Raw genomic sequence first — 23,056 nt, 5'->3', positions numbered from 1 at the left:
CAGCCTCCATCAACAGATGCAGATTCTAATGTGAACATGAACAGGGAAGAAAAGAATCCTTTTGAGAAACACTGGTTTCTGCAAGGCATTCCAAAGGAGATCCAAGTGACTTATGCAAAGATGACATTTGCTTGAACTCTGAAGCTAATGAAAAATGAGTGTATATAACATATGCTATGTAACTGAAGAAAGACACAGGAGAGTTCATGGGAACCCAAGGAAAGAGATAATGAGCACTGAGACCTCTGGGAAGGAGAGAAGGCCAATCTCTTGGGGCCATATGGGAATGTAACTGTGATTATTCAAAGACATAAGCTCTAACTCTCTCCGTGAAATCCGATTGTTACCTAGCTTAAGCAATGATCTCCCAAAAGAATGAGAGACACATTTCCAGGGAAGAATTCAGGGAATTTTGCATAATAAACTGTTGCTAAAACTTGAAAAACAAAAAAAGTAAAATAAATGGCAGCAGATTTTTGTGGAACAAATGAAGTACATATTCACCACATCATTCAATAATTTATAAAGCCATGTCAGTCCCAAGTCACAACACTGAATAAAATATTATCATCCTACATTTTTATCTAAAAAATGACATTATCAGTTGGTTTTTATGGATGCACCAGAATGTAAACCTCTAGAAAATCCTGAAGAATCTGTGGCTAAACAATCCTGGACTACAAATCTCTCTACAAACCATGCCAAATCATCAGATTTCTAGAGACACTTTATTGTTCTATCCCTAGCAAAAAAAAAAAAAAAAAGAAGAAGAAGAAATGGTATTTAGCAGAAATTCTTATACTGAATGAAAGAGCAGCAGCAAAGGCTCTTTATCAAAAGGTCAATATTTATAAGCCACAATGCAAGTGATAAAAAGTTTAGGAAGACATAAAATGAACATTATGCTGATAGACTACTAATTACTAAAAATTGCTTTACTTTAGGGCAACAAGTTTCACTTGTTCTGAAGGTTGCATGTATATTAATCTCCATGGATATTAATAGTAATAATTATCATTCAATAATCCCAGACTAATGTGGAGAGAAGTCTCAACATGCTTTCTACAGGGATATGTTTTTTAATCAAAGTTTTGTACCTAAAACATGAAGAAAATCTTTCATTATGGTCTATCAGATGAAGCTAAGCATATACAAAGATGGCATCATAAACTATCCTATTCTAGGTTTTCACATACAAATGTTATTTTATTTATTTATTTATTTATTTAGAGACAGAGTCTCACTCTGTCGCCCACGCTGGAGTGCAGTAGCATGATTTTGGCTCACTGCAACCTCCTTCCCTCCAGGGTTCAAGTGATTCTCCTGCCTTAGCTTCTCGAGTAGCTGCGATTACAAGTGCCCCGCCAATCATGCCCATCTAACTTTTGTATTTTTAATAGAGATGAGGTTTCACCATGTTGGCCAGGCTGGTCTCAAACTCCTGACCTCAGGTGATCTGCCCACGTTGGCCTCCCAAAGTGCTGGGATTACAAGCATGAGCCACCGCACCCAGCCAGAAATTTTATTTTAAAAATTCATTTTGAAAACATATTTCAAAAACCTATATGATCATATTTTCATGAAACCATACTTTCTTATACAAGCACAGAAAATATCTGGAAAGATAAATATTAAAACTATAACAATGTTTTATTTACATATGTAGAAATACGGCTGATTTTTATCTCAATGATTTTGATTACCTACATTTCTGAATTTCTGTGGTAAGCCCATCCTGCTTTCAGAATTAGAATAGTTTTTTAAAAACCAACTAAATCAAAGAAGTTAAAAAACATATAAACAAAAATCCACCTCATGGAAAGAAGAAGTACTTAAAGATAGAAGGTACAAATAAATATCAAAAATAATTGTGCCAAAAATGTTCTTACATTTTGACCCAAGAATCCAACAATCCATTCTAAGGAAATAATCCTCAATGCGGAAGAACAGTTATTCGCATATGTTCATGGAACCCCTTTTTGTAACGTAAAAAAAAATCGTAAATATATAGGAGAATGTTTAGATAAATTTTGGTTCAACCACTTAATAAAATGTTATCTGGTCTTGGCTGGGCACGGTGGCTCACACCTGTAATCCCAGCACTTTGAGAGGCCAGGGCAGGTGGATCACAAGGTCAGGAGATCAAGACCATACCGGCCAACATGGTGACATCCCATCTCTACTAAAAATACAAAAATTAGCTGGGCAAGGTAGCGCGAGCCTGTAATCCCAGCTACTTGAGAGGCTGAGGCAGGAGAATCGCTTGAACCAGGGAGTTGGAGGTCGCAGTGAGCCAAGATCACACCAGTGCACTACAGCCTGGGCGAAAGAGGGAGACTCCATCTCAAAAAAAAGAAAGAAAGAAAAAGAAACTTACCTGGCCTCTGCACGTGATGTTTATCAAGGTATACTGAGGACACATGGAAATATTAGGAAATCAAACATAGAGGTCAGTCTCCACTGTGTAAAGGACAGAGTCCACAGAAGAAGAAGAAAGATGCCAACAGTAGCAGTGTTTGCCTGTGGAAGGTGAGACTATGAATGTTTTCTTGTGTGTGTTTTTCACAATCTCCTCTCCCAAGTTTTCCCCATAGGGATGTGTCTCATGGATTAGCAGAAAGAAATACTGGTAAAAAGTGGGCCCAGGCCAGGTGCAGCGGCTCATGCCTGTAATCCCAGTACTTTGGGAGGCCGATGCAGGTGGATTACGAAGTCAAGGGATTGAGACCACCCTCGCCAACATGGTGAAATCCCATCTCTACTAAAAATACAAAAATTAGCTGGATGTGGTGGCGGGCACCTGTAGTCCCAGCTATTCGGGAGACTGAGGCAGGAGAACCGCTTGAATCCAGGAGGAGGAGGCTGCAGTGCCGAGATCGTGCCACTGAACCCAGCCTGGCGACAGAGCAAGACTCCATCTAAAAAAAAAAACTGGGCCGGATGCGGTGGTTCACACCCATAATCCCGCAATTTGGGAAGCCAAGGAGGACAGCTCACTTAACGTCAGGAGTTCGAGACCAGCCTGGGCAACATGGTGAAGCCCCATCTCTACAAAAACTATAAAAATTAGCCAGGCATGGTGGTGTACTCCTGTAATCCCAGCCACTCAGGAGGCTAAGGTGGGAGGATAGCTTGAGCCTGGGAGGCAGAGGTTGCAGTGAGCCGAGATTGCACTACCGCTCTCCAGCCTAGGTGACAGAACGAGACTCAGTCTCAAAAAAAAAACCACACACATATATATAGATACATATATATTTTATATATATAGGAGATTCATTTTTTAAAGAGTGGAAAGAAAAAGTTCATGAAATCAAAATACAAAACAAAACATTGCAGATGTGTACCCAGACCCAAAAATGAAATTTTTGTGAGGGATTTGAAGAATTCAACCTGATTAATTACCCCTTCGCTGGGTTTGTATTACTTTGTAAAGCAAAAAATGCTGAGAACTTTGTGAGTGCTTTGACCACTTCCCCTCTGGATTCTTGGTGAGAGGGGAGGTTCAAAGAGGCCAAGCTGACTCAAAACCCCTGTACCGGGTCGGGCTACACTGCCCAACCCGCACAGCGACTGTATCCAACCGAGGCCCCCTGGCTCTCTATGATCTGCCTAATGTTTTCACAGAACTCTCCTTTAAGACGGAGGTAATTTTTTCTAACATGTAAACTGAGTAAGAAGAAAAAGCCATTATATAAGTAGCGATGGAGGGAAGGCAGCACAGAGCGGTCACCCCTCGGGTTAATGATGTTCTCTGCCAGGGGTTATCAGAGAGTGACACGGAGGTTGGAGTCACTACTCAGGGGGCTCCCTGAAGGAGCTTAGAGGCGCAGCCTCCTTGGTAACCGGCAGCCTTCCGCAGCACACTCATACTCTGCACTAAAAATAAGGCAGCACTATCTATACAGTGTTAGTCACTAGGAAACGGCGAAAATACGACTGCACCAATGGCCTGCTACGGGAGGAGTATCAATTGTGTTTTCCAGCTCTTACAAACAAATCAGAATCCCTGCGTGATGGGCCATCCTCTTTCCAGTTTTCTCTTATCACCATTTTCTCTCCTGCTGGCAGATGAGCACACACATGCACACACACTTGTGCACACACACGTACATACATGTACATACACATAAACACGTGACTCTAGTACACACTTAGAAGAACCCACTGTAGGCTTCAGCAAATGATCTCACCTGGTGCTGCCTCAGCAACTTGTCCCTCTAAATACATCTCATTGGCACTTCTCATCCAGAATGCTCTGGAAAGCCCTGGTTCTCCTGGAGAAATTCTCCAGAACAAGCACGGTACTTGATGCATGAAGGCGGGAGTCCTAGGCGTCACACACTCGAGGTATGTCCTGGCCACTTTATTCTCTGTTCTATAGTTTCCCAGATCCCCTTTCATTAAATTAGGCTAACAAAACACTTGCCAGGTTTCTGTAAATCTCCAGCAAATGTTAACTTGTGCTAGCTATTTTTATTTCCATTGGTCTTCTAGATATCTCCAGCTCAAAGTCCTGACAGTAATTCAAATGTCCTTTATCCTAAATGGAACAAGCCAGCCCCTTCCCAAAGCTGTGTCTCCTATAGGCAGAAAGAGCACCCCAGCTTCCTGGCCACACAAGCTGTGCAACACTCCCCACATCCAATCTGTTATCAAGCCCTGTACTCCACACCTTTTCTTTCACATTTGTTTTTTCCCTTTCTATTCCCTTTCTATTTCTAGTTTCGGCCAATATCACCTCCAGCCTCTTCCACCTTCCTGCCATCTTTTTACTACCACCAAAGTGAAATCCTCAGCTTTAACTGCATTATTTCCTAACTTACAAATTATCAAATATCATCCAAACACCACAGTACATAATATTTTATGGCCCAGCCCCAAAGGAGCAGAAATTGAAGGAAATTTCACATTCTTCCACTTTCCACTCCTTGATGGTCACCCACGCTCCTCCTCCTCCACAGCTCACTCATGTCCAAATGCTCCCTATTCTTTTAAGATTTATCTTCACTGTCCTCTCCACTGTAAAATCTCATGGAGTCCTCAAACAAATTCTCCTTATCCTTTTTTGGAATTTCAGAAACACTTTATAGTCTATTTGTATGATTCTCATAGTATATATCAACTTCTACTTATAAGTAAACGTGTGTCTCCCTTCTTGAATGGTAGAATCCTTAACTGACCATCCATTCATTCATTCAACACACACTTACCATATGCTTATCCAGTGGCAGGAACTGTGCTGGGTGCAAGAGATGCAAAGGTGTGCTAAGTAGACAAGGTCCTATCCCTCTGGTGGGACATCAGGTTAGTAAGGAAGTACAAACTACGTGCTGAAACAGGGGTAGGACCTGGACTGGGAGAGCTCCCAGCAGGCTCCCCCTGTCTAGTCTAAGAATGCAACATACTCAGTTCTTAACTGAGAATTGTAGAGGAGAGGGGATGAGAGTGCCAGGAGAGAGAACAGCACACGAGGTCCAGAGTGACAGGGAGTTCACTCAACAATCAGTTCCATGAAGGTCTTGGCTTCTCCCTGATTCATCTTTGTGACTAGAGTCCGCACATTGCCTTAAATATCATAAATGCTCATAAATGTTGGTTGTACCAACAAATGAATCAACACATTAGTCTCTTATTTTTAGTCTAAACTCCAACATGACCCTGTTCCATGGCATGATCCATTACTATCAAGGTGCCCTACATGTGACCGATGGGATGCCATCCTTTAGTGAGCCACTCAGATAGATGGAGGAAATCCACAGGCCCCTGTCCCACGCCTTGGATGCCTGTTTGGATGCCCAGCCTCGCCCAGCTGGCTGGAGGCGGGGCTCCCTGCAGTGAGCAGCAGTTGCAGGAATCTGTGATGCTTCCCCAAAGTGAGGAAGAACTGGGCCTCCTCCCACAGCTTTCCTATCTGCAAAAGCTGGCATGGCTCATCTCCTAACAGACCTGGTCCCAGACGGACCATCTCCAGCAGATGCCCCTGAACTGTAAAAGCTATACGGCAGAGGCCTCCCTCTTCCTGGTCCCCATTTTCCAGCCCTCTCCCTTTGCCCTAATGCTCATAAGTGACACGGAAGGCTGCAGTGGAAATGCGGGAGAACCCTTCGAGAAACATAAGCAAAAGCTTTAGTATATGACATCGCGGATAAATATATAAAAGGGCTGGGGGGACGGAGAGAACCAAATTCAAAACTGCTAACTTCAGGCTCCATCCATGAACAACAGAAGGCAAAAAATGTAGGCCGATTTCTGCGCTATCATGAAACAGGAAGATGAGCACTCAGGACCTCAGTCATGAAAACACTTGCTTTCCCTCACTGCTTTGCGCTGGCTATGCAGCAAGGTCATCAACAAATGAACAAGAAGAAAGCAGGCAAAGGCTCAATAAGCCAAGAATGGAGACAAGGCCTCCTGGATTTACCTGAATTGAATGTAAAGAGAGACTGAAACCTTGTAGCCAACACGTTCCCTTTTCCTTAAATAGCAAGACAGCACAGCCTCGAGGCTGAGGTGGGGGAGGACTGGCATCAGGGTGAATGGGGCCAAATGCTGGCCCTGCCACTTGCTTGCTGTGAGAATTTGGGAAGGATTTACAGCATCCCTGGAAAACTGGAAGCATGATTTTGCTTTCAACCCCCAGATAGAAGCATGGCCTTGCTCCTGCTGGGTTTCGCTTGAGATCCAGGAAGGACAATGCTCCGTGCAGGTTCCCTTAAGAAGCAGCAAGTGGATGGCCGGTGTGTGATCTTCATTAGTGAGAATACCATGCTGAGTCTGGAAAGGCCACAGTGAGACAAGCATTTGGTGGCTTTCTCAAGGACTTCAAGGGAGTGGAGGGTGTCCCTGGCACGGGAGGCTAGAAATAAAGCTTCACTGAGATCTGCTACTTTCGTCTGTGTCACTGCCTTGCTCCCGTGAGTGTCTGCACCTGTGACTAAACAACTTGGAAAACAAAAATTAAGTCTGCATATGTCTCCTTGTGCTGCTCAAACACTGTAGCTATTGTGGGCAGGTTTCAAATCTTCTGAAGCTGTAAGCCTCTTTTTCTTCATCTCTAAAATAGACATAATAATCCTTGTGTCTTGTGTCTTGTGGAGACAGAATGAGATACCGCATATGGGAACTTTCTGGCTCAGGTCCCAAAGAGTCCCCTAGATGCTACTGCTGCTGGGTGTGGCTGCTGCAGCTATTTTCTGCAGTTATTTACTGGGATAAGACCAGTGGAAACCCTAGCAGGCCACCTAAAAATGATAGATTCTCAGCAGTCTAGCCAGTTTGGTAATGTAAACATTTAAAAAGGAGGGACAGGAATAACAAGAAAGCAAAGGGTTAATAAATACCCCTTACCCTTTGAACCATGTTGTCCCAAGCACCATCGGGGGAGTGTGCACCACTTCTCATTGGAAAGTTTGTAGGTTTGCAGAGTTCATGGAAGATTCTTCCTGCTCCTCTTTCTCTCGTCTTCAGAATGAACAAGTACAGGAAGTGTGCAGAGATGCCCGCACAGGGCCAGTTCTTATGTAACCATGTGATTCTCAAATTGGTTCTTGTCCCTTCCCATTGGAAAGGTTTTGACAGTCTTCCTACACATACAAAATGCCATCCCCAGAATTAGAATCCCACGCCATGAAGCCGGCTCCCAGCATAAAATTACTTCCTGGCAGACGTGAAACAGACATGTCCGAGTCTGGACATCGTGCTCACATCTCCTCTCCCGAGGTCACATCGCACTGAATTCAGAGGTAGGAAGGACACTGTGACAAAGTCACCACTTGGAAAAACAGAAAACAAAATAAAAAGTATCACAACAGCACACTGTCTCAGGAGAAAGGATAAACATAGAAGGCATGCTAGCTTCACGTGGAGCTGTTCGATGGCCATCAAAAGCAGGGTCAATGGGAGGCAGGTAACTGGATCATGGGACTCTTAACTGGTCATTCCTTCCCTCTCTTGCCCGTACCCCAGAATAACCAGCGTGATTCTCAGGGGTGCTTTGATATGATCCTACTAGAGGCAAAGTCACGAGTACAGGCACCTACAGAAAATCATTGGAGGAAGAGGTGCTGGATGCCTATAACTACCCATCCCAGGTACCAGGACCCCATCACCACTCAGCCCCGCCAGATTCTGGTGGTCCTCTGTCCTAGCAGTGCCTAGCCTAGGTCCAAGGCACTCTCCAAAGGGTATCATGGATAGAAAAGTGTTTCCTGTCGTGGACAGTAACATTGATTCAAAGTATATTGTGGTTTTGAGCCTTACCTGCTTTTGAAAATCTGCACAAGAGCAGGCACCATAAAGACATCCTTGGCTATGCGTCTACATGCTAATTCCTGAGTAGCAAAAATGCGGAGCAAAAAAATCCACCTCTTCCTTCACTAAAGAGGCTCTTTGAGGGGTATAAAACTCCTGCACTGCTAAGCACTCTCATGAAAATTCTCTAGAATTCGTGGACTTTGGGATATGCCCCTCCTCAGGATTAACTGTTTTTGAAGCCACGTTGAAGAATGTCCCCAGTCATCTGGGGTGTAGATGCATTCTGCAGACTCATTTCCACCATCAGATCCAAATGACAATCATCAACTGCAAAAAACTTACTAAAATTGGCTCCATGCCAAGGCTTCTCAGAACTTAACATCAATTAACTCATTAATGTCCATAACAAGCCTGGGTGGGAGATACTACTAGATCCAACTTACTAATGAGGCAAGGAAAGTTAGGTAAATTGTCCAGTGTCACACAGCTAATGAGCAATGAAGCTGGGATGCAAAACCAGGCAGTCTGGCACCAAAGGCTGCACTCATAAAAGCTATGTTTTATTAGCCTCACACAGAATTGACTTGCTTATATATCACGAGACCCTGATGTTTCCTCGCCCTTGGTCCCCTGCGTGTCACCCTTGCACCTGCTGGATGGTGCTCTTTTGCTCTAAAGCCCCATGTGCAAAGAAAGGATGCTAAGGAAGTTTGCACGATACACTCAGAGACGAAGGATTGACACTGTTTAATATGTTGCGTCTCCTTCTGCCACAGCCAGGGGCCAGAGTTATTGGAGATTTTGAGCTACAAGGGGGAAGGAGGAAGATTCTGGCTGGAAAAGCATTCTTCTGAACCTGCTGAACTTAGCCCCCACTAAGTCCTCCACCTCATGAACACATCAGACCTGCTCTTTATCGAAGCACCATCAGCCTGCGGAGTTTCTCACACACATGCCTTTGATAGGCGCACCCCCTAGTGGCCAGAGAACAGATTCAACCCTAACCGCCCACAAATGTCCTTCCTAAGGCATAGCAATGCGTGCTAAATAGGAAAGGAGGTTGCAAAACAGGAGTGGAAGAAACCTGTCTCTTCACCTGGTGTTCAATAACCATCCCTGAGAAATTGTGTCTGGAGTTAAAGTTAATTACCGTAAAAAGTAAGAAGAACGAAGGTCAAGTATTATTATGCCAATGAATCATAGGTCATCTAAGTTTTCCCTTAAAACAGTTCCTTTAAAAATATGAAAACAGGCTGAACATGGTGGCTCACACCTGTAATCCCAGCATTTTGGGAGGCTGAGGTGGGATGATCACTTGAGCCTTGGAAGGTGGAGGTTGCAGTGAGCCATGATGACACCACTGCACTCCAGCCTGGGCAAAAGAACAAGACCCTGTCTCCAAACCAAACCAAACCAAACCAAAGTTTTAAAAGTCCAATTATTCATGCATCCCCTTTTCAGATGGAGTCCACAGGTCACAGGTGCTTCTGAAATTAGACTATTCCCAGCAATCAGTACTCCTCCCTGCTCCCTCCCCATGCCGGGGTAGGAAGAAGGGAGTAACATACCACATACGAAAGTCAACAGATGAAAATAGTGGCAACAGCACATGCCCTGCAGCAAGGGCAAAACATGGGCCGACTCTTCACCCGAGACAGTGACAGAGAGCTTGTGTTACGACTGCCCCCAGGGGCCCCACTGCACCAGTTCAGATGTCCTTTCTCAATGCAGCTGACGGCAAAGGTGGGTCACAGAAGAAAGATCTGCAAGTATTCTAAGAGAGACTTCTCCATCTCTCTGCACCCCTAGGAGGTATGATGATGCTACACTGAAGTGGAAATGGCCCCATGAGACCTTGAGTTATCTGAGAAGAGCCCATTGTGCAGAGGCCCTGCCCCGTGACTTAATGTGCTTGGTTCGCTTGGTTCAATGACAGGAAATAAATCTCATCTTCTTCGGTTTTTCAAGAGAGTTTTCCAAAGCTAACTTTTTCTTTACTACATGTGCAGCTACAACTTGTTTTTCATCCCCCTACAGACAGACAGGGCTCTGTTGCCCAGGCTGGAATTCAGTGATGCAATCATAGCGTGCTGCAGCCTTGACCTTCTGGGCTCAACGGATCCTCCTGCCTCAGCCTCCCAAGCAGCTGGGACTATAGACACGTGCCACCATGCCAAGCTAATTAAAAAAACTTTTTTGTTTTGTAGAGACAGAGTCTCACTTAATTGCCCAGGCTGGTCTTGAACTCCTGGCCTCAAGTGATCCTCCCTCCTCTGCCTCCCAAACTGCTGGAATTACAGGAGTGAGTCACTGCACCCAACTAGCAGCTACAACTTTAAGACAACTATGGTCTCTGCATATAAAATATAACATGAAGACAGTGCATGCCATTCTCTCTGTCATTTGACCAAAAGCATCCAAGAAACACAGCACAGAGGCAACCCTGAACATGTACGGGCAGGGTGCTGGCAATCCTCTCTTCACCTGTAACGAATGAGCCACTGAAAAGGATGCCCACCTGCCAATCAATGAAGTGTGCAACGAAACTCTCTGACAGTTTTTGCCTGACCCATTGGCCGCCCACTTTGGCTTCTCTTCCCTTTTAAAATTCTCCTTTATGGCCAGGCACCATGGCTCACACCTGTAATCCCAGCACCTTGGGAGGCCAAGGCAGGTGGGTCGCTTGAGCTCAAGAGTTTGAGACCAGCCTGGGCAACATGGTGAAATGCTGTCTCTACCAAAAATACAAAAAAATAGCTGGGCCTGGTGGTAAGCGCCTGTGGTCCCAGCTACTCAGGAGGCTGAGGTGGGAGGACAGCTGGAGCCAAGGAGGCAGAGGTGGAAGTGAGCCAAGATTACACCACTGCACTCCAGCCTGGGTGACAAAGTGAGACCCTGTCTCAATTTAAAAAAAAATGCAAATAAAAATAAATTCCCCTTAATATTTGTAGGAGTGAGGAAGGAAAAGTTAGAGATGAAAAGAATGCTCAAGCGGCTCGAACGCTCCCCACCATTAAAACAGAAATCTCAACAGCACCTCTAAACATACAGCTCCAGAGGTAGCTACTGTTTAAAAAATTGAAAAATGATTCTAAAAGATTCTATTTACCTGAGAACCACATGTCAAGAGTCAGATCAAACTTCCCCAGACAGCTTTGCATAACTCCCCACCAATGCTGGTTCACTTTAACTCCCTTTACTATCCTGCCCTCTTCATGTTATTACTGTCACATACTTTAATTATGTGACAGTACTTTCAACCCCCAAATACATTATTATTGTTTTTACAGCCAATATTCATGGAGATTTTCCATTTCCAGTGCATTCTTTCCTGTACTTCCATGTTAAAGCAGAAAGCAAAAATTACTTGTACAGGTCGCCTACCCTACTTAAAATACTTTCATGGTAGAATAAGGAAAAATAACTGGGAATGAGAGTTGGGAGACTTGGGTACTGGGAAAAAGCCCATCTGCCATGAGCATCAGGCAAATCCCATTTAATAGGGAGGCCAGTTGCACATCCAAGAATGCTTCTAGCTCCTGCTGGGCCCTGATGAAAGCTTTAGAGCCCTCTAAGGAGACTCCGAGAACCTGAGAACCCCTGTCTTGGCCTTTAAACTTTAAGCAACTTCAAACCCTTCAGGCTTATAAGCAGGGTTGCAATGTAACAGAAATGTCCCAGCAGTTGGTCAGCCAGAGTTCAGCGGGCTGGCTGTGTATTTGCGCCACCTGGTGGCTATTTCTGCTCTGGTTCACTAAGGAATTTCCTGGCTTGTTGAGGTCAGGGATGCCTCAGAAGTTATTACGACTGGGGTCTGCAGCATTTCAGACAGGAAAAAGAGAGTCTCTGATCTGATCCAAGTGTCAAGGAGGCAGAGAGTATAAGATATGGTCCCTGAGGAACAGGCACATCTGCGTGAGTTCATGCAGCCCGAACTATCCCGGGTAATCCCTTTACCCATGTCCCCCAAGCATCCCTCAGGGGAAAGGGGCTGACTGGGGCTGGTGGACTGGCTAGGACTCGCAGAGCTTCGCTGCAGAGCACCCTGGGACCTCCTGCATTCTATATAGCTATAACCATACAGGATTTCAGGAAATGTGTGTTTTTAAATATACTGTCCTTTTACTTTGAGGTTTATGGGTTATATCTAAAATGTATTTGAAAGCAAAGTGCTTGTTTCAGAATACTATCCCGGTTATTAATATGGGATATAGGGAAAAGTGATTCGATTGACAAAAACCTGCATTATCTTGTGCTTTCCAGAGATGCCCTGTTGCAAAAAGAGAATACCACAAAAATTAAGAGAATGTCAAAATTTAATTTCTTCTATTCCCACAAATGTATTCTAGATTTTTACTAATACTGTCCTTGTACTCCAAGAGACTGCACCACATTCTTAGTGATGAAAGCCTATGGTAAAATCACATTGGGATCAGTGCTGAAATACAACGCAAGTCCACTGTAGACTGGGTTCTCTTCATCTAGAATGATTTTTCTGAGAATTCATCAGGTTTCAGGGATGCAGTATTTTGGTATAGCAGGCATTTTAAGGCAGTTTCTGGCTTTAAAATAAATGAATTGAATCATAGTAAGTTACTTTCCCTGTGAATTCCAACATGGTACTGAGTAGTACTGAATGATTTGCAGAAATTATTTAACTTTTCCTTCTTACTGTAATTTATACTTCCCTCAGGTGGCCATTTTTCCCCATCAGGGAGAGAATATTGGGGCCAGGCCATAGTGCAGAAAAAAAATGAGTCGCCTCTTTTTCAGGGTTTGTGGGTCAAATTGGTCCCAATGGCTTAGGATGCATTTCAAGGGTAAGCCTGTTGATGCCTGAGTGTTTCCCATCTGAAAGACAAAATCGCCAGCGTTTTGGTTTGCTTTGTTTCTCCCCCTGCCCAAGAACCCTCAACAGTCCCTGGACCCTGCTGATGGGAATAGTTGCACTCACCGATGCAGCCGCAGAAACAACCCCTGCCCAAGAACCCGCAATGGTCCCTGGACCCTGCTGACTGGAACAGTTGCGCTCACCAACGCAGCAGCAGAAACACTAATTTTCCTCCCAGACCACAAGGAGGACCAACAAAAGTCGGATTTAGTGGCCCTTACCAACACATTCTCAAAAACCTGCACCCTTGCCTGTCCTCCTAGACCACAGAGAGGACTGAGAAAAATCACATTTAGTGGCCCTTACCAACGCATTCTCGAAAACCTGTTAAAGTCCTAAGCATTCCTCTGTTAGTACTGGGACCTTACCCATGTCCTATAAAGATGTTATGCCCCCAAAATGAAGTGGACAGCCATACCCTGAGGGAGGCAAGGGCTCTCCAGAGTCAGAAGAGTGATGCCTTTTGTCCTCACTTATATGAATAGGAAGGATACAATTTCTGAGGCTCCCCATATCGTAGCTTCAGGAATAGCTTCTGTTAGGCCTGCTTGTCTGAGGAGGGATCCTAAAATTCCAGACAGCCCCCTCTACAACGGGTATTTGTGCAAAAATTATGTCCTTCTGACTGGTGAGCCCGGGTGCCTAAAGAAGGTAACTGAGTCCTGGAGTTTATACTAGAAATCATTCTTATACAAGAAAGTAGAAAAGCACCAGAGACAGTGGTTTTTCAGATGCGGGACTAGCCTCGGAGAAGAGAGGTGACAGGAAGTTTGTCTGGCAGGTGTTAGGACCCAGGGGGCAACGGTCAGGATAGATAGGATAGATGGGTGAGTCTCGCTTGGGCGACATGCCTTTGAGAGTTCTGCTCAGGGCCGCAGGATCAACCAACTTGCTTTCGGATCCCGAAGCTGCATGGCTTTCCTCTCTGTCCACCCTTGGCTCAGCCCAGAAGTACAGGAGAAGCAGGAGCTGGTTCCATGCAAACCAACACTCCCAACTCCAAAGAGTCATGGGGTTGCTAGAGAACCCCTTCCCAGAAAGCCTGACAGCTGTGTCTTTAGTCCAGTGGCCATGTTAGTTGCTTTTAACTGGACAACAGGTGCCCGATATTTAGCCCCCGAATTCTAAGGAAAAATAGGACAGAATAGCAAGCGAAAGGGGTCTGATGGTACTCACCGCTTGGCGATACGCAATAGTCTCACCACTTGGCGATAGGTGATGGTCCCATCTGGGTCACCAAAATGTGTTCAGAATTGCTGGGATCTTGGTCTCACTGACTTCAAGAATGAAGCCACTGCTTGGCAATAGATGATGGTTCCTCCGTGGTCACCAAAATGTGTCCAGAATTGGTGGGTTCTTGGTCTTACTGACTTCAAGAATGAAGTCACAGACCCTCACGGTGAGTGTTACAGTTCTTAAAGATGGCGTGTCCGGAGTTTATTCCTTCTAATGTTTGGATGTGTCCAGAATTTCTTCCTTCTGGTGGGTTCGTGGTCTCGCTTATTTCAGGAGTGAAGCTGCAGACCTTGGCGGTGAGTGTTACAGTTCATAAAGACAGCACGTCCGGAGTTGTTCGTTTCTCTCAGTGGGTTCATGGTCTTGCTGACTTCAGGAGTGAAGCTGCAGACCTTTGCAGTGAGAGTTACAGCTCATAAAGGCGGTGCGGACCCAAAGAGTGAGCAGCAGTAAGATTTATTGCAAAGAGCGAAAGAACAAAGCTTCCACAGCATGGAAGGGGACCCGAGCTGGCTGCCACTTCTGGCTCAGGTGGCCTGCTTTTATTCCTTTATTTGGCCCCACCCACATCATGCCAATTGATCCACTTTACAGAGAGCAGATTGGTCCATTTTACAGAATGCTGATGGTCCGTTTTACAGAGTGCTGATTGATGCATTTACAAACCTTTAGCTAGACACAGAGTGCTGACTGCTGCACTTACAATCCTTTAGCTAGACAGAAAAGTTCTCCAAGTCCCCTACCCAATTAGCTAGACACAGAGTGCTGATTGGTGCATTTACAAACCTTTAGCTAGACACAGAGTGCTTATTGGTGCGTTTACAATCCTTTAGCTAGACACAGAGTTCTCACTCGACCCAGAAGCCCAGCTGGCTTCACCTCTCATTACCATTTAAGAGCAGACTTTCTCCTCCCCACTTATCACAGATGGGGGGCCTCTGGGATTCTCCTCTCCATAGTTTACTTCTGCCCAAAAGCTCCCTGGGGACTTCCCAGTATAGTAGACTCTTCTTATTTGCAGTATTTGTGTCCTAGAATATTGCTGCAAGTAAGTTAACGACTGAACCATTGCTCCTAGGAACAATATAGAATTGTTTCTGCGAGCCTTTGACCATAACGTTTTTGCCAACCAGTGAATATATAAACTTGTTTTATGTGTGTTTCTGTTTAAAGACACCCTATTTAGTATACGTTGTTGATTCATTAACATTGAATGCTCAGCCAACAGTTCTAGACTGCCTCAACAAAGCTTAACAAACCCGTATATTTTTGTATTTTTTCTGCGTGGCACATCACAGCCTTCTTACACTTCGAAACACTAAAACAGCACTTCAGCACTACATTTAAGGGCCATGTGAAACTGAAATTACCATCAGAAAGCAGGAAGCACAAAAGTGAGAAAAACGTGGCCTAGACAGACTGGGAAAGGGACACCTGTTTGAAGCATGAGAGCTGAAACAGGAAGGCAGGGCGGTGGCTTGTTGTCTTGTTTGACTTCAGCTGGAACATCTGAGTTGGGCAACTCAAATTTTTTTGCCACAATGCATTTGTCCAAGAATGATCTAAAAAAGCACTTTGAATATTGATTTGGGTGTTACAAATAAATTTTAGCAAATGGGCAAATTTGCAAATATGGAATCCATGAATAATGTGGACTGATTGTATATAGCAAAGCCCTTTGAATGTAAAATTCTTCTATAACTCTTCCCTCACTCCTAAAGCCAACTCTACTTCTGTCTCTGTTTGCAACATAAACGCTGGCCATGATAAATGACCTGCAGTTTCCCAAGCACCCAGTGTTCTTTCGCCTTTAACTGTTACTTTCACCACGCATTCACATTACCCTCCTGGGACAACCTACAACTCTCACATTCTGCCATCACAATCCATCATGGTGTCAGAGCACTGGGTGCCGTTCCAATATTAATAGCAATCATAACATCATAATAATAGCATCTAGATTCACAGACTATGTAGCAGGAACTGCTCTGAACAACTTACAAGTATCTACTAATTTAATCTACACAACACACATAGTGATAGAGAAAATTATTACCCCTCATTTTAAAGAATAAAAAAGAGACATGAAAACATCAAGTACCTTGCCCAAGTCACTCGGCCTGTGAGTGGAAGAGTCAGAAATCGATGTCAGCAACCCAAATCTATAGCCCAAGCTTAATCACAATGTTACTCTCACAATGACTATTGACACCTAGTAGCATTGAGACAAAGATGCTTCCTTCCTTAGTATTAGGATGGAGACAGAGATAGAGAAAGAAAAATATAAATATGCAGTTCATTTAATTCCCTGCCATCTCTATTTGGTGAAAAACTGTATTAAGACGACACCAACCCCTGCATATGTAATTTTGTATAATTATACTTGTGTAACTACAGGTAATTACTTTCTATCACCCAAGAAGGTAGAAAATCCTCTTAAAAATTTGAACATGAACCTTAATTCTGAAATAATGTTTTTACCGTTACCTATAACGTCTTCCACCTTCACATTTTAGTCATTTTTCCCTCCAGGATGATCCTGAAATATTATGAAAAATTTTTGTAAAATGTTTCATGTTAAAACACATTATATCGTTTAGAAACAATTTAAAAAAAAAAAAAAAAAAAAAAAAGCTTATTTTCTCCCCAGTCAATATAAAGGAAAGGAAAACAAAGCAGCTAGGGAAAGAAAAAAAGCCTTGTCTGATTTTAATATCTGCTTTGATTCAGAAGGGATCAGAAAGATGAACTACAGACATCTCCTTTTTCACGCTCATCCACTAGACTGAACAAGGAAAAATTCACAAATAGGCTACAAATTGGAAATCAAACCAGAGACAAACTCTGAAAGGGCTCTAGCCATGAACACAACACTTTGCAGAGTGTGAAAGCCATAGTGCACAGGTCTTGGTGGCTACAATCAAGAGAGACAAGTTTGTAGATGGCATTTCCCCTGTTCTCAAAATAAAGTCATCCTAGAGGTGAGCGTCTGCCTTCCATTACTCTCAGGAATCCATGTGCCCTTTCTTAGAAGTTCCACTAAGAATAGCATTATCTCAGCGGGGCACAGTGGCTCACACCTGTAATCTCAGCACCTTGGGAGTCCAAAGTGGGTGGTTCACCTGAGATCAGAAGTTCGAACGCAGCCTGGCCAACATGGCGAAACCTCGTCTCTACTAAAAATACAAAAATTAGCTGGGCATGGTGGCACACTCCTGTAGTCCCAGGTATTCAGGATGCTGAGGCAGGAGAATCACTTGAACCTGGGAGGTGGAGGTTACAGAAAGCAGAGACTGCCACTGCACTCCAGCCTGGGTGACAGAGCGAGTCTCTGTCTCAGAAAAAAAGAACAGCATTATCGCAGACAACTCTGTCTCTTCCCACCAAGGGACCTACAAAGGCTTGTCCATTTTGAAACCAGAGAAATCAGTAACAGAGATCTTAGAAGATGGCTGGGGTAGTGCCTCATGCTTGTATCCTAGCACTTTGAGAGGCCAAGATGGGCAGATCACCTGAGGTGAGGAGTCTGAGACCAGCCTGACCAACATGGTGAAACCTGTCTCTACTAAAAATTAAAAAAATTAGCTGGGCGTGGTGGTGGGGGCCTGACAAGAGTAAAACTGTACCTAAAAAACAAAAAGCAAAACGAGCTCTCAGAAAGATGACGAAGCACCTTTTCTGTGTTATGACTAACCTTACAAGCCACTCAGCCACCTAGATTGTGACTTTAGAATTATTTTATCAGAAAAATCTGCTCCACCGGGATGTTGTGCTGAGAAGGAATGTGACACTCATCTACCTCCTCAAAGGTGTTGTGGTTTATTATCCCTTAATAAACTGTTCTTCTTGCCTTGTTGGAGCAATGGCCCCTTTTAACTTGGAAAACTTAAAAGACTGCAGATGATTTCTATGATGTGTTCTCTCCAAAAGGAAGAAAGGGAAGTAGCACTGGCTGAGTATGCATCTTGGTTCCAGCTGCTGTGCTAGTCGTGGGCAGACGGTCCTGTGGGGCCCTCCCATAACCTCAAAATGGAAAAGATGCTGCCCAGTTTCACAGCTGAGAAAATCCATGCCCAAACAGGTTAAATGACTGAACCACTGGCCCATGGCTCAAAAGCAGGAAAGCTAAAATTAAATCTAGGCCCAGTGAACTCCAAAACCTTGTCATGTGATGCTTCCTGGGCATTGCCTACTTGAGAGCAGAAAAATGAGAAATAGCAGTCTTCATCTTATGAACTGAACTTTTCTTCAAAGTGATCCAAAAGATGATCCCAACCTCAAATTAATCCTTAAAGTTCAGTAAGGAGTTTAACAGGCAAGATGATTCCTCTCTGGGAAGTACAGAGAGAATGCTGCATGGGACTGCTTACAGCATCTAGAGATTTTGGAGCCAGACCCTGGTATCATCAGCTAGCTTTCAGCGTTTTCGCAAGACCGTCTCTAGGTGGCGCAATGACCATGCGGTTCTGTTTACTGAGGCCTGTCTATTTCTGGCTGACTGGGTACTCAAAGTGAAAATATCTGCTTGTCAAAAGTTGTTGGATCATTTCCAGCATTCAAAATCATTACTAAATAGTCGTTCCAACTTCTCAACGCTCTGATGCAAGACTGTGGCCTGGGAGAAGCTGCAGGGGAAGAACTAAAATCCAAAACTGAAAAAGAACCATGGAAAAATAAAGAAAGCCAACACTCTCTTATGATTATTCTCTGTGCAGGGTCTTTGCTTTTTCTAGGATGACTTTTCAAGTCCTCATAAGTGCTAAAGGTCTTAAAACCACCTCCAATTAACATTGTTAAAATAAAAAATAAAAAAAATAAAAAAACTATTATTCTGTACTCATGAAGCAGAACACTCCCCAGACAGGGAAAACTAAGACAGAGATACACCAAGACTAAACTGTACAAGGAATTAACAAGAATGTTTAGACAGATGGAGCTACATTGAGAAAATTTACTCCGATTTTGGCTCATGGAATACCCTGGTCACCTCACGTAAGAACAGGGCCTGAAAATAAAAACGAGATGCTTCATAGCACACACTCCCATTCCAGATACCCCTCACAGGGACCCAGATTCTACAGTAATCCTATTTTCTCCATGTGGTCATCCCACAGCCTCCCTCTCTCCTCAGTCCCTCCATACTGTGCATTCTGGGATCCAACTACCCCCGAGGAAAACCACTACTGGGACGGAAACACGTGCATCCCCGGGACAGCACGTGGAAAGAATTCAGGTTTTGGACTTTCAACATAGCTCAGAAGAAATCCAGGCACTGGCAGGAGGAAGATGATAAAATTGCAGTCACAGGAGCACCTTAGAGCCAGGCTCTCCTTCAGGAGAGGGATCAATTAAGAGTATTTTCCAAATGTACATGCCCTGATTCTTCCTTGGTAATTTTGATATGACTTGAGGGTAAGAGAGATTGCGCGATTTCGCAAAGCTTCCCAAGTGACCTCGATACGTCTTGCTTACCACATAAAAGTAAAACTTGGAAGGAATTGAGGGCGAGGCAGAAAGTGAGTCCCATCCACCTTCCCTGGACCATCGCTTTGGCAGAGTGGCTCTGCCAGCAAGGTCACTGCCACCCTGGAGCTTTTGGTCATACACACACAAGTACAGGAAACTCACCCGCTCCACCAGTCATGACACTTTTTGCTAAAAATTTAAAAAACTTATTCAACTAAAATATAAAGTGGAATGCCAAGGTCGAAATATAAAATATGATGATATAAAAATAATTTCAGAATACCTCTGTAAGGCAAGCTGCAAAGCTGAATATTCAGTAAGTATTCTTATTTAAAATGTCATATTAAAACTAACACTATAAAAACAATAACTTGTTAAGAGTGTTAGTTTTTTAGGTTTTTAGGCATTTTTAGTTTAAGAGACACTACTGGAGAGTTAAAAAAATGATCAGTCTGACCCACTGCTGGTTAAAATGGGCATGACTTTCTGTGTTTGGAAAGCAATTTGACAGTATCAAGAGCCTTGAAAACATCTTATACAAAGTACAGTTCCACAAATTTATCCTAGTAATGTGAGCATGGGTGTGCATACATTCTGGGCTGTAAGATATTAATTATAGACTTATGGTAATTTCAAAGCATTGAATCATTTAGTAAAAGGCCTTGGTTAAATACAATGCATTACATCTAAATAATGAAAAACAAATCAATAATGAAACACAGTACATGTTAAGTCATATGAAAACATTTTCAAAGAATATTCCCATGAAAGACAAGGCTTCTCAAATAACACATAAAGCACGATACCATTTGTCAAATTACATATAAATATTAATAGTGTGTATATATACAGATATATACATTGTGTGTATATACGTATATTTGGGTGTGTCTGTGGATACGTATATGCACAAATACATATATATAAAACATATACACTATACACACACACACACACACACACATATATATAGCACATATATTTTTTTTCCAAGGAAAGAGTATTTGAAACTATAAAATAAGGCCTGGTGATTTCTAATCACCGAAGCCAAAATCTCAGTAATGCCATTTATGATGGGGATTAAAATGGAAATCCAATTTTACACCTGCAGAATTTGATATTAGCTTAAGGTCACTCAGAGACTTCATGGGGATAAAATCAAGAACATAATGCAAATAGAAATAAAAACAATGGATTATATTTGGGACAAGCTGTGTTCTGATTTGCAAACTGAAAAAAAAATCTAGGAGACAACCTATTAAAATTCATAGCAAGAGAGGCCTTTTAAGCAAACATAAATTGTGTTAATGTCATCATGATTAAATTTCAGGAGACTTTCAATTTGACTTTGATATAAAATTGATGTATGTAAGTAATCCACTCACTAACCCAATAATAAGATCCATCCCACAGCTGCCATCATTCATTTAAGTCAAACACAAATCTTAAGCGTCTTGTGAAGTAGATTTAATGAAGTCGAGATGCATCCCGGCCGAACTACTCTTGGTTACACTTAATCAGAACTGAATAAACAAACTCAGTATTAGTCACACTTGTGCAAGTTATTCCATTTCTCTGAAGCCAGAAGAGATTTTCATGTGATCCTGCTTAAACCAGCTAAACATCTGGAAATGTGGAAACTATTCTGTAAAGCGCAAGAGGACCACACGCTCGGAAGAGACATCAGTTATGTGGCTGAGGTCAGGCCCGGGGAGGCTGGAGGGAGAGCGCATACTGGAGATAGCTTACTTACAATGAAGCCAAGTTTCTTATAATCTCGCGTGTACATGGACTTGCGTTTCTCCATGCTGCCACTGCTGTTATTAGGTTCAGACTCGGCATCAAAAGCAATTCTTCGAAGTTCAAATATGATGTCCCTCTGAGCCTGAAGGAATCAGGGAGTAGAAAGAAAAGGGAGGGGAAAAAGCTGCTTTCATTGTGTGACATTACATATACTCCCTCTTTCCCTGGGGTCTAAATGAATCACTGCATTCAGGCAAAAGAAAAACAGATAAAAGAGAACCAATGTTCTAAGTTACAGCTTTGCAGACCGGTCTTCCCCTGTCAGTCTCCCTGCTGGTCAGGCCTAGCTGTATTCCACAGTGGTCCTCTTAGCCAAGTAGTCATCTGGAGCATGAATATTGATGGTCCAGTGCAGTCTTAACTGAAAGGCCCAGATATGATGGAAGGGTCGTGATTGAAGAAAGCTAAGCTAGAGAAACTGGGGATACTGTACAGTTGGGAACAAAGTAAGAGGTACCCAAAATGCCTCACCCCACTAAGTTACTTCATGGAAATAAACACAGGACAAAAAAGAAAGAAAGGGTCAAAGGTGCAAACAACCCAAGTGTCCATCCAAGGGTAAATGGATGAACAAAATGTGGCGTGGACATCCAATGGGATACTATCCAGCCTTTGAAAGATGGCATTCCCAACAGATGCTACAATATGGATGAGCTTTGAAGATACTACGCTAAGTGAAATAAACCAGACACAGAAATACGCATATTGTCCGATTCCAATTATATGAGGTCTCTGGAGTAGTCAAATTCATAGACAGAAGGTAGAATGGTGGTTACCAGGGGCTACGAGGACAGGGGAATGGGGAGATAGTGTTTAATGGGTACAGAGCTTCAGTTCTGCAAGATGAAAAGAGGTCTGGAGGTGGATGGTGGTGATAGTTTCATAACAATGTGAATGTACTTAATGCCACTAAACTGTACACTTAAGAATGGTTAAAATAGTAAACTTTATCTTATACATATCCCACCACTATAAAATAAACATATAAATACGTTTTTAAAAGGGTTTCCAAGCAAAGAGGGTCATTCAGTATTAAGATGCATTGCTCTCTGTCACTAGAAGTGGTAAGATGACAGTCTCCGCTCCCTGGGATGACCACACCTTGCCAAAAACGTGGGGCACATTCACTGCCTCTCAAAGCCTCTCCATCATTCTTAACTGCATGGCCTTGCTCCATGAATGAAGTGCCGCGGTGGCTACACACTTCACATACGCAGTTCACATCTGCAACAGATCAGGCCCTCACGTGCCAATAATGAGTGTTTTCCTTTCCAAAGCTGCAGCACTGTTTAAGCTGAAAATGTGCTACAGCAGGGCTCACAGCTGTTTCCTCTCACTCTACCCTCACACAGCAAAAGTCTCCAAAGGCTTCTGAATGGAGATATAACCTTTCATGTACAACAAGAG

At 43.3% G+C, this 23,056-nt stretch overlaps 1 protein-coding gene across 4 annotated transcripts in view; it reads right to left on the bottom strand.

Moving 5' to 3' along the window:
• ELMO1 (engulfment and cell motility 1) overlaps positions 1 to 23,056 on the bottom strand; it is a 578,573-nt gene that overhangs the window by 327,472 nt on the left and 228,045 nt on the right. For all 4 annotated transcript variants that reach the window (XM_007981596.3, XM_007981595.3, XM_073008962.1 and 1 more), the window contains one exon: positions 21,600 to 21,731. In XM_007981596.3, the coding sequence (XP_007979787.1) occupies positions 21,600 to 21,731 (132 nt within the window). The remainder of the gene's footprint in view (positions 1 to 21,599; positions 21,732 to 23,056) is intronic.

Source organism: Chlorocebus sabaeus, chromosome 21, assembly GCF_047675955.1.
Source record: "Chlorocebus sabaeus isolate Y175 chromosome 21, mChlSab1.0.hap1, whole genome shotgun sequence".
Classification (NCBI taxonomy): Eukaryota; Metazoa; Chordata; class Mammalia; order Primates; family Cercopithecidae; genus Chlorocebus; species Chlorocebus sabaeus.
This window is presented reverse-complemented; position numbering and strand designations above follow the sequence as displayed.